The sequence below is a fragment of the Microcaecilia unicolor genome, chromosome 8, assembly GCF_901765095.1.
Source record: "Microcaecilia unicolor chromosome 8, aMicUni1.1, whole genome shotgun sequence".
Classification (NCBI taxonomy): Eukaryota; Metazoa; Chordata; class Amphibia; order Gymnophiona; family Siphonopidae; genus Microcaecilia; species Microcaecilia unicolor.
In genome coordinates, this window is record NC_044038.1 from 19,034,619 (window position 1) to 19,052,608 (window position 17,990).

The 17,990-nt window shown below is 44.1% G+C and overlaps 1 protein-coding gene across 4 annotated transcripts in view; it reads right to left on the bottom strand.

Annotated features, from left to right (window-relative positions):
• Positions 1 to 354: 354 nt before the first annotated feature.
• The window catches only part of MAFK (MAF bZIP transcription factor K), a 28,423-nt gene continuing 10,787 nt past the window's right edge, over positions 355 to 17,990 (bottom strand). For 2 of the 4 annotated variants that reach the window (XM_030212535.1, XM_030212534.1), the window contains exons 2-3: positions 3,780 to 3,860; positions 355 to 1,423 (exon numbers count right to left, since the gene is read on the bottom strand). In XM_030212535.1, the coding sequence (XP_030068395.1) occupies positions 989 to 1,423; positions 3,780 to 3,815 (471 nt within the window). In that variant the 5' untranslated portion in view covers positions 3,816 to 3,860 and the 3' untranslated portion in view covers positions 355 to 988. Of the gene's footprint in view, positions 1,424 to 3,779; positions 3,861 to 6,137; positions 6,365 to 16,603; positions 16,689 to 17,990 lie in introns of those variants that run through there. The other 2 variants (XM_030212536.1, XM_030212533.1) reach the window with 2 other exon arrangements.

The following is a 17,990-nucleotide window of genomic DNA, read 5'->3' on the forward strand; positions in this document are numbered from 1 at the left end:
TGAATTGGCCACTGTTGAAAACAGGATACTGGGCTAGATGGACCATTGATTTAACCTAGTATGGCCATTCTTACGTTCTTACTTAGCACATCCTCTTGTTGGTAGATTCCTACTTCTACTAGCCAAAATACACACTGAGACTCACAGAGTTCAGCCCCTCCCTGGAATGTGTGTGCTTGTTTATTTGCTTAGCGGTGTTTAAAAAAGGTTTGGACAGCTTCCTAAAGGAAAAGTCCATAGACCATTATTAAATGGACTTGGGAAAAATCCACTATTTCTGGGATAAGCAGTATAAAATGTTTTGTACTTTTTTGGGGATCTTGCCAGGTATTTGTGACCTGGATTGGCCACTGTTGGAAACAGGATGCTGGGCTCGATGGACCTTTGGTCTGTCCCAGTGTGGCAATATTTGTGTACTTATGTAGAGGGCACCTAGCACCCCTGATACTAGATTACACATGCTCTGAAGATTTTGCGGATTCGGCCTCCTATCCTCATTTGTCTGGTAGCACAAGGTGGTAGGAAGCAGGAAAATGGTAACTGAAAAAAAATAAAAACCGCTATGACACCCTTTAAATTAAATTGTTAAATTTTAGAAATAGTGGAAGCATCGGTTCAATTCAGAAATCTTCAGAGACGCTTCCACTTTCTGGGTGCAACAAGTTGGTTTCTGAAGGTTCCAAGTTTCTCAAAGCAGACACCAGATACGAGCGCAAAAGCTCCTTACAACAGGAAGACTCTGGCACATGAAGGTTCTCTAACCTCCTCTTGAGGGCAGAGTTGAGTTTTCTGGTGCAGAAAAGGTGACATTAGAAAGGCCAATCATATTCGCTTTTGCAGTTTATTTTTCAGCGTGAAACTGATGGGTAGAAAAGATCATTCTTGTCATTCTCAAATGGCAGAAAAGGAACTCAGAAAAACAAAATGCAAGTTTACTCCATGAAGTCCCTTTTGGAACATGATGTTCGTTCTCTTTCCTCTACAGGCACTAGGATGGTGCAGAGAATGGCATGGATGCTGAAGAAATGTCAGCTGATTTCACAATCGTGATCACACTGGTGGTGGCAACTTTAGTTGGGGTGATCGGTCCCCGGGTGACAGTGCGGGCAAAGGTCTGCAAAGCCTCGTACTTGGAGCGGAGGGCGTCCAGCTCCAGTTTCATGCTGGAGTTCTCGCGGGCGAGCTTGTCCACCTCCTGCTGCAGCTCGATGCGCTGCTTCTCAAGCTCCTCCTTCTGCGTGACCCGCTTTATCCGGCAGCTGGCGGCATAGCCCCGATTCTTCAGTGTCCGCCTGCGCTGCTTCAGGCGGATGACTTCCTCCTTGGAGAGGCCCCTCAGATGCTGGTTCAGCTCCCGCACAGACATCGAGACAAGTTCGTCATCGCTCAGAACAGGGGCGTTCTCTCCTGACTCCTTCTTAACCTGAGAACACCGATGTTAAGACAGTGAATACAATGAACTACTGGATGGTTGCATTATTTCACAAAAACGTCATACTAGCCATATGAGCTATGCAGGTGATAATTACACAAGATGCTTCTCATTATTGTGATAGGATGTTTCACTTGTACCTTACAGAATAACAGCTTCATAATTCTGGAAACCTCATGTCTCTTTAGAATTTGTAGCCTGCTGAGCGAAAAGGTACCAACAGTGGGGTATGTGACCTATTTATACCACAAGAGATATCCCTCTATCTTGTGGTATAAATAGGTCACATACACCCCACTGTTGGTACCAGTGGCGTAGCTATGTGGGGCCTGAGGGGGCCGGGGCCCCCGCAGATTCACCCCAGGACCTCCCCTCCCGGCGAACCCGCCCCCGCCGCCGCCTACCTTTACTTTTGCTGGCGGGGGATCCCACTCCCCGCCAGCCGACGTCTTCTCAGTCCTTCCTGCTCTTCAATTTGTTTGCTGACGTCCTGCACGTAATTGTACGTGCAGGACGTCAGACTCAGAGAACAGTTCTGTTCTCTGAGTCTGACGTCCTGCACGTACAACGTGCAGGACGTCAGCAAACAAATTGAAGAGCAGGAAGCGATTAAGAAAAAGACGTCGGCTGGCGGGGAGTGGGATCCCCCGCCAGCAAAAGTAAAGGTAGGCTGCAGCGGCGGCGGGTTCGTGGCGGGAGGGGGGGCGGCGCCGGGGGGAGGGCTAAAATGTGCCCCCTCCCCCCGGGCTCTGGACCCCTCTCCCACGAAAGGCTGGCTACGCCCCTGGTTGGTACCTTTTCGCTCAGGGATGTCAACAGCATAATCCTGCTAAATTTCAGCCTGGGGTATGGACTAATGATGACTTTTAAAACATGAGAAATGTTTATCAATAAAAAAAAGTAACTACATTTTAGGCACCTATACTTTTTAGGCTGTAGAACATAAAAAAACATCAAAGCTGTGTAAAAAAAATTGCAAAGTCCCAAAAAGTTCAAAAATGAAAGTTGCCCAAATTTATCCCTCCAAACATTTACAGCATTTCTCTCTTATTTGTATCCTGCAGTTTTTAGGCTGCAGAACATAAAAATCATCAATGCTGTGAAAAAAATGTACATAGTCCCATCTACTGACCCTATAGCACACAACGGGGTAAATTCTATATATGGCACTGAAACCCCTCCCCCCGCACTATTCTGTAAGCCGTGCTTAAAAGCGGTTTATAGAATAGCGCTTACGCCCAAGAATCGTGCCTAACTTTAGGCGTGGCCATTTGCACCAACTGAAATGTGGTACAAATGTACGTGCCTGAATTAGGCATATACCCCCCCTTGTTCTATAACAATGCGCGTAAATGCTAGTAACGCCCCTGTTCCGCCCAAGACCCTCCCATTTCTGCATTCCCCTTTTTTAAACTCGCGCATAAAATTTCAATTAAATCTAATTACTGACACTAATTGCTTAAGCCAATTACTGGTGCTAATTAGCTTATTTAATTAAACTGCATGTGCAAATTGGGTGCGCACCTAAATTTGCGCATGCAATTTTGGCCGACTTTTATAGCTTTTACGTCCGTTTTTTTTTATAACCCCACTTCTGGTACCTTTTCACTCAGCGGGTCACATTGGTTTTGAAAGGGCAAGCAAATCCACTCCTAGTAGGAACAGCCTCAATTTAATTTGCTTAATTTAAAATAAATAAAATTAAAATATATAGTACGACTGTCGCATTGTGTTAGTTTTCAAGGTTGTTTGGACACATGACAGTTTGCACGACAGCTTCCTTTGTGCAATAATATAGGAGTTCTTTTACAAAGACGCCCTAGCGGTTTTAGCACACGCTAAATATAAGCTTGCGCTAAACGCTAGAGACTCCCATATATTCCTATGGGTGTCTCTAGTGTTTAGCGTGTGCTAAAGACAATAGCGCCACCAAAACGTATCACACTTAGCCAAGTCGTCCAACAAAGCTAGAAATCTCTGTGGACGGGAAGAGGAGCACACTACACATAATCCTGCAGGCTTCAAAACCTGGGAAGGCATTCAGGGCCGCCAAGAGCCACCCGAGGTCGCCGGGCCCCCCTCCGTCGCTCCCGTTACGTCAGGCGAGGGCGGGACATGGAAGGAAGGAGAGGTCTGCCCTGCTGCGCTGCTGCTTCGAATCCGAACTTGCAAAGGTGAAAGGAGCTTCAGGTTAGTTCCGGGAGCGACGGAGGGGGGGCCCGGCGACCTCGGGTGGGGGGGGGGGCGACCGATGTTTCCCAGAAAATAAGACATCCCCCCGAAAATAAGACCTAGATCACACTTTCACAATGAACTCTCATGCCAAAGTAAAAGGATCTTTGCTCACCTTTAATGTTTTGTTTGGTTTGGGATTAGTCGTCATAACCTGTAAACAATCACCAGGGCAGAACTGCTCAGAAAATGCAAACTAGAAAAGAAAAAAACAAAAACAAACCTTAGTTAAAATCAGAGCACAGAACCTTTGCTGAAAATACTGCATTATCGCTAGGTTAAAAGCTTGTAGCTTTCCTTGTGTGACGCTGAATTCACATTGGTTTAACTACATAATAAAAAGAAGCTTTTGAAAAAAACAAACAAACAAACAGTCGATAGCCAAAATTAAGTCAGGAGCTTTGTTTTCCTAAGCAGTTAGGAACCCCCCCCCCCCCCCCAAACAAACTACTTTTACCATGCTACTACCAACCTGTGACATTCCTGTATGTGATGGGTTTTCCTACTTCCAGTGACCTGATAAAGTAAGGCACTTCTACAAAGCTAGTCAATAGAGAAGGTTAATCCAATAATTAAAAAAAAAAAATCTCCATTTCACTTTGCTTACCTTTATTAATTGGATTAGTTATCTGACACTGTCTAATATGCATAGCACCCAAATGCATCATACATCTTCTATCAGCAATGCCACACCCTTCATCTAATGGGCATCAAAGAAGCGACTGGCTCCCAAACACTGAATCTCACAGTCTAGTTTTATGTGCTGACATCAGCTAAAAATGAGGAAATCGAGTATGGTTTCCCAGCAGCCATCCGAGCTGACCAACCAACACCGCACATAAAACTGCCTGGCTACCACAATCTACTCCAAAAGCAAGCCACTTGCTGCTTCCTGTCAACACTTTCCACTCTATGCAGCAGGCCAGGCTCGCACAAGGAACAATGAAGAGCCCTGATGTATGCTGACATCCAACACATCCTTCACCCTTCATGGGCAACCCGCACGTCAATAAATTCACATGCGGTCACCAGTGTACAGCAAGCACCCTGACCCTTGCTAACGCACACCCCTAACGGGTACACCCTTCCCAACAAAAGGGTTACATCACCTTGTTAAGTCTGGTGTGTATACAGCAGCACTTCTGTCTCATTCCCAACCTAAGGCTCGCGGCGATTTAGCAGCCACACGGATGCCAGGAAGCCAGTCGCTGCCACTGCCTGGCTCTGGTGTGCAGTACAGATGCTGAGCGGTTGACGAGGCGACTGCCGTGGTTCCATGGGGGTACGAAGGGGCAGCGGGGGGGGGGGGGGAGACCTCGGGCGGAGGGAATAAAGCTACACGAACTTCCGACGCGCCGATTGTCCCTTTCACACTGTGTGTCACATGAGCTCTCACATATGACATCTCAATCATTCATGAAAAAAAAAAAAAAAATCCAGCCCAGGCATCTCAAGAATGAGATCGGTGCCGGTTGCCACGGTAACCTGCTGAAACTAGCCAACCTAGAGACGGTCCCCATGGAAACAAAGTGAAGCCCAAAAACCCAGCAATGACTTGGGGCCAAGTGCAAAGCAAGAACCTAACCTCTCCCCCCCCCTCCTAAAAAAACTCATTCATTCACACACTCAGTGGATCAAAGGGAGTGAGGGGGGCTATGGAGTGCAGGGACAACACAAGAGGATCGGTAGCCTTGTTATGGCCGGAGAGAGTCCAATAACATAACAGGACTCTCTGTGAGCCACATTGAGCCTGCAAACAGGTGGGAAAATGTGGGATACAAATGCAATAAATAAATAAAAATATTATGATCTGTTAAGTGAATGAGCATAAGAGAGCCAAGAGCTACTGCAATTATTACATCTTCTGTGCCAGACTAGTAAAAACTCTACGTATGCAACATGGAAAAATATTGTAAGGAGAACGTTAAGTGACTTTGCCTCTTTCTATACCTCCCTGTCTTCAGATCACACCACCCACTTGCATGTCCATTGCACGGTACGATCCTACCCACTACAGGAAGAGACAGTCTGCGGTAGACAGAAGCAAAAACCCTTTAAAAATTAGTCATGAAATAAACGAAATCTGGGATGACATCAGAGCAGAGTAAGAAAATGGCCCTTTCAGCATGCTAAAGCCCAACTCATTTTCAGAAAGCAACAAAACACTGCCTCTCAGGCCACAGCGTTCACGTCTGGAGGCAAAAGGGGGCCCTTGTGGTCTGCAAAGCTCAGACAACATGTTGATCGGTCTTTAGGTCACGCGGGGAAACCCAGCAGCGACCGAGAGAGCTGCAAAGAATCCAGAAGCAGCATTTTTTTTCGACCCCAGATCCAGAGGGGGAGGGGCAACACCAAGTGCCCCCCCCCCCCCGACCAAAAACACTGTCACCTCGAAACCCACTTGGGGGGGAGGGGGGAGGGGACAGATTGCGAACCATATCCAGAAAGCACACACAAAAAAAGTGTCAATCACCATTCCTGGCTTTACCGATCTCCGCTTTTCCTGGTCCGCCTCATTCTTCCCTCGCTGACAATTGCTGTTTTCCTTTTCTCCGTCTTCCCGCCACCACATCGTACAGGTAGGAAAAAAAAACCAGACTGGAGAGTGCTAAAGAATCCCCCGAAAACAACTGGAAAGAAAACTTCCCCTCCCAAAGCACAATTTACTCACTCCCCCACCCCCGCAGAGTGCAAAGCCCTGAGCGCATCCCCTTGTCACATAGCAATGCAGTGACTCACTGGGCTGTTTACAGCCTTCCCGAGCTCCGATTCCCACACAACTCAAAGCCACACCTACACACAGTGTGTAGATGTGTGTGTGTGCACGCTCCTCCAATGCACGCATGTGTTCGTGTGAGCTCTCCTCTACGCATGCATGTCCATCCCCGTGTGTGTGTTCTCTCCTCCATGGCAATGCATGGATGCATTTCTTCTGCCACACAAACTGCAGATTATTTGCTCGCTTTCTAAAGCACGTGGCACACACATGACCAAAAATAATAATAATAATGTGTTTGTACACACTAGAAAAACAGGCTCCCCGGTCTTTGCAAAGCTTCCTTACAGACCGGGGAGGCTGGACAGAAAGGGTGATGAGACCAGAGTTCCAAAAGGAAAACAAGAACCCGGACAAAACAGCCTTTATTCTTCAGCCAAGGAAAACACCTCCGGTCAATGGCCTACTGTCAGAGCCACATAAATAGCAGGGACACAGCAGCAGCGACAGTGAAAACTACAGGGCAGGGATCAGGAGGGGAGGAAGAGGCAGGGGCAGGAATCTGGCTTTTGGAGTTGAAATGCTCTTTTTTTTTTTTTTTTAAACAATCGAAATCAAACAAAATAAAACATGGAAAAGAAAATAAGATGATACCTTTTTTATTGGACATAACTTAATACATTTCTTGATTAGCTTTCGAAGGTTGCCCTTCTTCGTCAGATCGGAAATAAGCAAATGTGCTAGCTGACAGTGTATATAAGTGAAAACATTCAAGCATTATTATGATAGTCTGACAGGGTGGGAGGATGGGGGTGGGTCGGAGGTATGCATGGGGACATCAAAGCATATCATTGATATTCTAACAGGATGGGTGTGGGTAGGTGAGGGGTGGGGTGATCAACAGAAACATACAGTTTTATGGTTTATAACGCTCATCTTCCAATGTGGTATATATCATTCAGTGTAAAAAATGTAACGAAGGATGCTATATTGGAGAAATAGGCCAGATGCTTAAGACAAGATTCAATTTACATAGACATCACATGAACAATACAGCCAGTAGGGCCCCCACCCCGGTGGGACAGCACTTCACAGAACCAGGACACTGTATCAGTGATTTCACAGTGAGAATACTGAAAGGTAACTTTAAAACCATACAAGAACGTAAGACCTTTGAAGTCAGAATGATTGAATATTTTAACACCCAACAGAAAGGACTTAACAAGGATCTGGGGTTCCTAGCCCATTATAAACCATAAAGCTGTATGTCTCTGTTGATCACCCCACCCCTCACCTATCCACACCCATCCTGTTAGAATATCAATGATATGCTTTGATGTCCCCATGCATACCTCCGACCCACCCCCATCCTCCCACCCTGTCAGACTGTCACAGTAATGCTTGAATGTTTTCACTTATATACACTGTCAGCTAGCACATTTGCTTATTTCCGATCTGACGAAGAAGGGCAACCTTCGAAAGCTAATCAAGAAATGTATTAAGTTATGCCCAATAAAAAAGGTATCATCTTATTTTCTTTTCCATGTTTTATTTTGTTTGATTTCTATAGATTCTACATGGAATGTTGCTATTCCACTAGCAACAATCCATGTAGAAGTCGGCCCTTGTAGATCACCAATGTGGCCGCGCAGGCTTCTGCTTCTGTGAGTCTGACGTCCTGCACGTACGTGCAGGACGTCAGACTCACAGAAACAGAAGCCTGCGCAGCCTTCTACATGGAATGTTGCTAGTGGAATAGCAACATTCCATGTAGAATCTCCAACAGTAGCAACATTCCATGTAGAATCTCCAATAGTAGCAACATTCCATGTAGAATCTCCAATGGTATCTATTTTATTGTCATAGTAATGCTTGAATGTTTTCACTTATATACACTGTCAGCTAGCACATTTGCTTATTTCCGATCTGACGAAGAAGGGCAACCTTCGAAAGCTAATCAAGAAATGTATTAAGTTATGTCCAATAAAAAAGGTATCATCTTATTTTCTTTTCCATGTTTTATTTGGTTTGATTTCTATTGATAACCTTAAGAGTGGACTAACACGGCTACCACACTCCTCTACTTTTTAAAACAACAACTTGGGACAGGAAGAAAACCTAATTATTGTCTGATGACCTGACTGATTTTTAATGCTGCAAAACTTTAAATCCAAGTTGACCAGCCCTGCACTAACTAGGGCTATCTCACCTGCTAAATGTTGGTGCATAGATGATGTGCTTTTGTTCTGGCAAGGTGGTGAGGAATTATTATTGGCATTCTTACAATGGTTAAACCCAAGAGACGTAAATCTTAAGACTTATACGGTCTGTGCCCTGAAGAGGACAGGTACAAATCAAAGTAGGGTATACACAAAAAGTAGCACATATGAGTTTATCTTGTTGGGCAGACTGGAAGGACCGTGCAGGTCTTTTTCTGCCGTCATCTACTATGTTATGTTACTATGTTAAGTTTAAAATGCAGTAGGATTACCATCAGATTCCCTAGTATTTAGACATTCTTAATCAAAAGAACACTTTTAATACCTTGAGTTCAGTAGTTTTCATAACGAGTCTCAAGTATAATTTGCCATATTGCTAGTTTTTACACCTACACAGATTATGCTCAGATTCTCAAGAATTAGAGGGCAAAGTGGAAAAACTTACAAAAAAAAAAGAGGTTACAGGAGTAAAAGCATAAATGAGGGATAAATTAAAGCTAAACGTGAGCAGAAAGAAACTGTTTCACTGTACCCCACAGAAGAGATCCAGGAATAGTTTGCATGTTACGCTTTTCTAATTTGGCCCATAGTATACAAAAAAATTATGAGGAAAAATTGGAATATATTAGAGAATTACGACTGCTTCAGAGAGTGAGGTCACTGTTGCATATGCCAGGGAAAGGAAGTACCTTTGGTCGTATCAGGCTCTTCGACCAGGCCTGTACCTGTATCAGGTACCGCATACAGTTCAAGCTTCTCCTACTAACCTACAAATGCACTCGATCTGCAGCCCCTCCTTACCTCTCTACCCTCATCTCCCCTTATGTTCCTACCCGTAACCTCCGCTCTCAAGACAAATCCCTCCTTTCAGTACCCTTCTCCACCACCGCCAACTCCAGGCTCCGCCCTTTCTGCCTCGCCTCACCCCATGCTTGGAATAAACTCCCTGAGCCCATACGCCAGGCCCCCTCCCTGCCCATCTTCAAATCCTTGCTCAAAGCCCACCTCTTCAATGTCGCCTTCGGCACCTAACCACTACACCTCTATTCAGGAAATCTTGACTGCCCCAACTTGACATTTCGTCCTTTAGATTGTAAGCTCCTTCGAGCAGGGACTGTCCTTCTTTGTTAGACTGTACAGTGCTGCGTAACCCTAGCAGCGCTCTAGAAATGTTAAGTAGTAGTAGTAGTAATAGAAGTAACTAACCTGTTAGTCTCACACACACATTCAAGGAGCGACATGGGCTGCACATACTGCAGGACATTTTTTTCAACATTTTTATTAATTTTCTATAACATCCAACAGACACCATGCATACTTGTACAAAATCCCCCCCCCCCCCCCGGGATTATAAACTGTATGATACAACATTACAGTAAGAATTATACATCAACCAAGTACAACCATTGCTCAACGATTCATAACTCCCTCACCCCCCCCTCCCCCCCTCTGCAGGACATTTTTATTCACTCCTATCCTAGCAGAGATCCCCTCTGACCTCATGTGCAACCTTCTTTAAATTACATAGTAACATAGTAGATGACGGCAGAAAACGACATGCACGGTCCATCCAGTCTGCCCAACAAGATAACTCATATTTGCTACTTTTTGTGTATACCCTACTTTGATTTTTACCTGTGCTCTTCAGGGCACAGACCGTATAAGTCTGCCCAGCACTATCCCCGCCTCCCAACCACCGGCTCTGGCACAGACCGTATAAGTCTGCCCAGCACTATCCCCGCCTCCCAACCACTGGCTCTGGCACAGACCATACAAGTCTGCCCAGCACTATCCCCGCCTCCCAACCACCAGCCCCACCTCCCAACCACCGGCTCTGGCACAGACCGTATAAGTCTGTCCAGCACTATCCCCGCCTCCGAACCACCAGTCCTGCTTCCCACCACCGGCTCTGGCACAGACCGTATAAGTCTGCCCAGCATTATCCCCGCCTCCCAACCACCGGCTCTGGCACAGACCGTATAAGTCTGCCCAGCACTATCCCCGCCTCCCAACCACCAGCCCCACCTCCCAACCACCGGCTCTGGCACAGACCGTACAAGTCTGCCCAGCACTATCCCCGCCTCCCAACCACCAGCCCCACCTCCCGATCTTGACTAAGCTCCTGAGGATCCATTCCTTCGGCACAGGATTCCTTTATGCTTATCCCACCTTCTTTAAATTAGCACCCTTATTTTCTAACTCCCCTTACTCTCTTATTTATCTATACATTCCATCTTTGCTTACACCCTACACTGTCTACTAAAACGTTTTATTACGTATTGCGCTGATGTTGTAAGTAGTATATTACTTATTTATTTGTTGCATTTGTATCCCACATTTTCCCACCTATTTGCAGGCTCAATGTGGCTTCCATAGTACCTCTATGTCATACTTTGTATTGTTATCTGAATATTTTTACTGCTGTTTTAGGGGTGATCCATGAAATTACAGAGCAGTAAGCCTGACATCAGTGCCAGGCAAAATAGTGGAAACTATTAAAGAATAAAATTACAGAACACATCGACAAACATGGTCTAATGGGACAGAGTCAGCAAGGGAAGTCTTGCCTCACCAATTCGCTTCATTTCTTTGAAGATGTGAATAAACATGTGACTAAAAGTGAGCCATTTGCGGTAGATTATCTAGATTTTCAGAAAGCTTTTGATAAAGTTCCTCATGAGAGACTCCTGAGAAAATTAAAGATTCATGGGATAGGAGGCAAAGTTCTGTTGTGGACTAGGAACTGGTTACTGGACAGAAAACAGAGGGTAGGGTTAAATGGTCATTTCTCTCAATGGAGGAGGGCGAACAGTGGAGTGCCACAGGGATCTGTACTGGGACCGGTACTATTTAACATATTTATCAATGACATGGAAATCAGAACGAGTGAGGTGATCAAATTTGCAGATTATACAAAACTATTCAAAGGTTGTTAAAACACGTGTGGACTGTGAAATATTGCAGAAAGACCTTAGGAAATTGGAAGACTCGGAATCCAAATGGCAGGTGAAATTTAATGTGGACAAATGCAAGGTGATGCACATGGGAAAGAATCCGAATCATAGTTATGTGATGCTTGGGGCTACCTTCGGGGTCAGCGCTCAAGAAAACGATCTGGGTGTCGTTGTAGATAACACGTGGAAGTCTTCTGTTCAGTATGCAGTGTGGCCAAAAAAGCAAATAGGATGCTAGGAATTATTAGGAAAGGGATGGTGAATAAGACCGAAAACACTATAATGTCTTTGTATTGCTCCATGGTGTGTCTGCACCTTGAGTATTGCGTTCAGTTCTGGTCACATTATCTCAAAAAGATATAGTGGAATTAGTAAAGGTTCAAAGAAGAGCAACCAAAATGATAAAGGGGACGGAACTCCTCTTGGATGAGGGAAGGCTAAAGAGGTTGGGGCTCTTCAGCTTGGAAAAGAAATGGATGAGGGGAGATATGATTGAGGTCTACAGAATCCTGAGTGGTGTAGAACGAGTGGAAGTAAATCGATTTTTTACTCGTTCCAAAAGTACAAAGGCTCGGGGACACTCGAGGAAGTTACATGGAAGTAATTTTAAAACAAATAGGAGGAAATATTTTTTCACTCAAAGAATAGTTAAGCTCTGGAATTCTTGCTGGAGGATGTGGTAACAGTGGTTAGTATATCTGGGTTAAAAAAAAAAAAGGTTTGGACAAGTTCCTGGAGGAAAAGTCTATAGTTTGCTATTGAGACAGATATGGGGAAGCAACTGCTTGCCCCAGGATTGGTAGCACGGAATGTTGCTACTAATTGGGTTTCTGCCAAGTACTTGTGACCTGGCTTGGCTACTGTTTGGAAACAGGATACTGGGCTAGATGGACCATTGGTCTGACCCAGTAGGGCTATACTCTTATGTTCTTAGGTAACTGTCTATTGCTTATGTTTGATTTAGTCTGACTGTACACAGCCTTGAGTGAATTCCTTCAAAAAGGGGGTAAATTAATCCTAATAAATAAACAGCTCAATCTCAATCTACATAAGTACATAAGTATTGCTGGGAAAGACCAAAGGTCCATTAAACCCAGCATCCTGTTTCCAACAGTGGCCAATCCGGGTCACAAATACCCGGCAAGATCCCAAAAATGTACAAAACATTTTATACTGCTTATCCCAGAAACAGTGGATTTTCCCCAAGTCCATTTAATAGCGGCCTATGGACTTTTCCTTTTGGAAGCCGTCCAAACCTTTTTTAAACTCCGCTAAGCTAACCGTGTTTTGGCAACGAATTCCAGAGTTTAATTACACGTTGAGTGAAGAAAATTTTCTCCAATTCGTTTTAAATTTACTACATTGTAGCTTCATCGCATGCCCCCTAGTCCTGGTATTTTTGGAAAGCGTGAACACACGCTTCACATCTATCCGTTCAACTCCACTCTATTTTATAGACCTGTATCATATCTAAGTTATCAGAATTGCAGAGCTTAGCTTAGCATAGCATATACCCCTTTAGGCTACTTTCCCTATGGAGCACGTTCCATCTGCCAGATTTCTCTGACCACCTCTTTGTTGTCTGCCCCGTCCCTTACTGTATGTGGGGAAAACCAAAAGAAAAATTAGAACTAGACTACTGGAACACAAAAGCTATCTGAAGAGAAAAATTACTACTGCTTCCTTGGTTTTACACTGTACTAACTACAATCATACATTTGAGAAGTTGACATTTTCTGTTATTAAGGGCCCTGTTTACTAAGCTGCGCTGTAGGTGCGCTAACTTTTTAGCGAACCCTAAAACTTAGCACACGCTAAAGCTAGAGACACCCAGCAGATGGTTCTTAAAATCAGTAGCCGGAGAACAAGAACTGATGAGCAGACTTCGACAGTCTATGCCTTGAAAACGACAAGGACAAATCATGATCAAGTATACATATGTAGTTCACATCATACTTTATGCGATCAGTTATCTTCTTGGGCAGACTGGATGGACCATACAGGTCTTTATCTGCCGTTATCTACTATGTTATTGTTGGTTCTTACTATTTCAGAGCCTAGTGGTTAGTGCAGTGGACTTTGATCCTGGGGAACTGTATCGGGCAATCAAGCCATTGTGACATCACTGATGAGGTTGGCTCTTATTGGTGGAATGAGTGGAGGAGTAGCCTAGTGGTTAGTGCAGTGGACTTTGATCCTGGGGAACTGTATCGGGCAATCAAGCCATTGTGACATCACTGATGAGGTTGGCTCTTATTGGTGGAATGAGTGGAGGAGTAGCCTAGTGGTTAGTGCAGTGGACTTTGATCCTGGGGAACTGGGTTCGATTCCCACTGCAGCTCCTTGTGACTGTGGGCAAGTCACTTAACCCTCCATTGCCCCTGGTACAAAACAAGTATATGTAAACCGCTTTGAATATAGCTGCAAAATACCACAGAAAGGCGGTATATCAAGTCCCGTTTCCCTTTCTTGATCTTTACTCATGACTTATCCATTCTGTATCTCTAAGTCATAGTATATTACCACTGCAACTAGCCATATAACATCACAGTTTTATTCATATTAAAAAAAAAAATATCTAAATAAATAAATATGTTTGCAAACTTGAGGCCTCTTATCAAGCCCACCGGTGGTTTCCAAGCGGCAATGCCGACAGAGCCCATTCACAGTGAACGGGATTTGACAGCATTACCGCACCAGGAGCCACTGGCAAAGCTCATAAAAGAGGCCCCCTGTTTATATTTTTTTGTTTTTAGATATATGTGCTGCACTATTAAAATCAACAGCACTATTAAAATCACAGTGGTTTTTGATGGTTTAATGAAGAATCTGATAGTAATCACCTCTCATCTTGATTATTGTAACCTACTTTTCACCGGTCTCCCTCTTAGCCATCTCTCTCCTCTTCAATCAATCCAAAACTCTGCTGCGCGACTCATCTTCCGCCAAAGTCGCTATGCTCACATTAGCCCTCTCCTTAAGTCACTTCACTGGCTCCATATCCGTTTCCGTATTCAAATTCAAACTTCTCCTATTGACCTATAAGTGCATCTACTCTGCCGCTCCCCAGTACCTCTCCACTCTTGTCTCTCCCTACGTCCCCCCTCGAATACTCCGTTCTGTAGAAAAATCTCTCTTATCTGTCCCTTTCGCCTCTACTGCTAATTCTAGACTCCGTTCCTTTTATCTCGCTGCACCTCACGCCTGGAATAGACTTCCCGAGCCTGTACGTCTAGCCCCCTCTTTGGCCATTTTCAAGTACAGACACAAAACCCACCTCTTTACCGCTGCTTTTGACTCCTAACTCACTTGCCCTGTCCTTTATCCTCACCTCTTTATTCCCTTACCCTTAATTGTTCCGTCTGTTTACCTGTCTTTCTAGATTGTAAGCTCTTTGAGCAGGGACTGTCTTTTGTGTTTGGTGTACAGCGCTGCATATGCCTTGTAGCGCTGTAGAAATGACAAGTAGTAGTAATCTTTGTTATTAGTGATATGCTATAAGAACGTAAGTATTGCCATACTGGGACAGATCGAAGATCCATCAAGTCCAGGATCCTGTTTCCAACAGTGGCCAATCCAGGTCACAAGTACCTGGCAAGATCCCAAAAAAAGTATAATACATTTTATACTGCTTATACTAGACAAAAGCAGTGGATTTTCCCTAAGTCCATTTTAACAATGGCTTATGGAGTTTTTATTTTTTAGGAAGCTATCCAAACCTTTATTAAACCTCACTAAGCTAACTGCTTTTACTACATTCTCTGCCAACAAATTCCAGAGTTTAATTACACATTCAGTGAAGAAATATTTTTTCACTGTTCAATTCTGGTCGCCGCATCTCAAGAAAGATATAGTAGAATTGGAAAAGGTGCAGCAAAGGGCGACTAAAATGATAGCGGGGATGGGACGACTTCCCTATGAAGAAAGATTAAGAAGGCTAGGGCTATTCAGCTTGGAGAAGAGACGGCTGAGGGGAGACATGATAGAGGTATATAAAATAATGAGTGGAGTGGAACAGGTGGATGTGAAGCGTCTGTTCACGCTTTCCAAAAATACTAGGACTAGGGGGCATGCGATGAAACTACAGTGTAGTAAATTTAAAACAAATCGGAGAACATTTTTCTTCACCCAACGTATAATTAATCTCTGGAATTTGTTGCCGGAGAAAGTGGTGAAGGCAGTTAGCTTAGCAGAGTTTAAAAGGGGTTGGACGGTTTCTTAAAGGATAAGTCCATAAACCGCTATTAAATGGACTTTGGAAAAATCCACAATTCCAGGAATAACATGTATAGAATGTTTGTACGTTTGGGAAGCTTGCCAGGTGCCCTTGGCCTGGATTGGCCGCTGTCGTGGATGCTGGGCTCGATGGACCCTTGGTCTTTTCCCAGTATGGCATTACTACTACTACTACTACTACTATTTAGCATTTATATAGCGCTACAAAGCGTATGCAGCGCTGCACAAACATAGAAGAAAGACAGTCCCTGCTCAAAGAGCTTACAATCTAATATGTACTTATGATTTGTTTTAAATTTACTACTTTGTAGCTTCATTGCGTGCCCCTAGTCTTAAGCATTTTTGGAAAGAGTAAACAAGTGATTCACGTCCACCCATTCCACTCATTATTTTATAGACCTCTGTCACATCTCCCCTCAGCCGTCTTTATTCCAAGCCGAAGAGCACTAGCCGCTTTAGCCTTTCCTCATACGGAACTCGTCCCATTCTCTTGTTGAATTTTTACATGTTTTTTAAAATGTATTATTATTGTGTTTTAAAATTCGCTTTCTTTGTTGTTAATATTTTTTTTTTTTACTGTTTGTAGACCTCTGATGCAGGCAGTTGCAGAAACCTGGCCAAGTCGGGTCTTTCTTCAATAAATTAGTTTATGCACCATCGATTGTTCCTCTTCCCTTGGCCCACTTCTGCTATTAATGTCTGGCTTGCTGTTTCTGTAGAGGTTATATCCCTGTTTTCCTGTCTTGGCCAAACCTACCGAAGCAAAACCTGTAGTATATGTATCAGACAGTGAAAGGGGAAAATGAAAACATACCTCTGCTCTGAATCACTCTCTTCCATATGACCCTCAGCAGCACTTCCTACCCTGAAACAGCAGGCACAAGGAGAGAAATCTCAAGTCATTCGTAAAATCTAATGCTCCAGGGGGAGCACCTGTCAGTCACGGGGAAAGCTGGACAGACTAGTTTACCCGTGACAGAAAGAGGAAGTCACTGACAGGGAGATCAAAAAGAGAGTGTGTGGCAAGGACAGCCCGTCTGAAGCAACATTAGAGAGAGAGAGAGAAAAAAAAAAACAGAGTATGGAAGGGGAAAAAAAAAGCATTGAATGAGTCACTGTTTACAGCTCTGGGAAGCAAGTGCTGGCACAACCCTCCCAGCTGGACAGTCCTGAAACTGTTTCCTTTATGCATTAGGGGCAGAACTGACACTGAATGAGAAAGATCCTGGAAACTCTACAATAAATCTGTGAGAAGTCTTTTGTAAGCCAAGTTCTCTCTTTAGGGAAGAAAGCTAGAGATCTCCAGAGAACTTGTTTTGGTTCTGGTGGATGGGAATGGGGAAAGGAGAGGAACAGTGGCCAAAATGTAGTGTTGAAATAGGAGTTACGCTATGTGGATTCCTTCCTACAAAACATGGAATGGTCTACCTGGAAAAAAATGGGGGGGGGGGGGGGGGAGGAGGAGGCTCCAGGACCTAATGGCTTCAGAGGGAAAACCCTGCTAAAAGCAGGGGTGGGAAAACCTTTTAATTTTAGCTCTTCTGCTCACAAAAAATTTCAATAACTATTGCCAACTATGGCTGGTACCCCAACATCTGCTGTTTAAAACCCAGAATACAGGCAGGCCATGACTCAAAAGGGAGAAACTAGAGACCCCTCCTCCAATAAAAGATTACTACTGCACAGCTTCTTAGCCAAACACTGACGTGTAAACCCGTTTTAAAAATTCAGATATCATTAGGATCTGTTTTGAAATACTTGCATTTTTTTTAAGGCATCACTATTTAAATATGTGTCCGAGTTTCTGCACAGCCACCTGCTCACTCCACTTAGCGAATGTGGAAGTTGAACACAATTTGCAAGGAAATTTACCTAAGCAGAAACCTGGGTTTAATTTGCCAGGCCAAAGAACTGCCTCCCCTTAGCTGCTGAAATTATACAGGCTGTGATGCCATAGCTAAAAGGAGAGAAGCCAGGGGCATGTAAGGTATGTGCAAGGAATTCATTTTGAAATACTGATTGTACTTTACCGTGTGTACTTTGCACCTACTGGAAAAGAGAAAAAAAAAAGTCCATGGTCGGCCTTAGCTTTGCATGTCTGAGGCTGGTCCTAATGCACGAGCAGCTGACTTTGGGAAAGAACATTCCTAAAGAATTTTAAATATATCTCTGCAATGAACACAGGGCAACGCTATCAAACT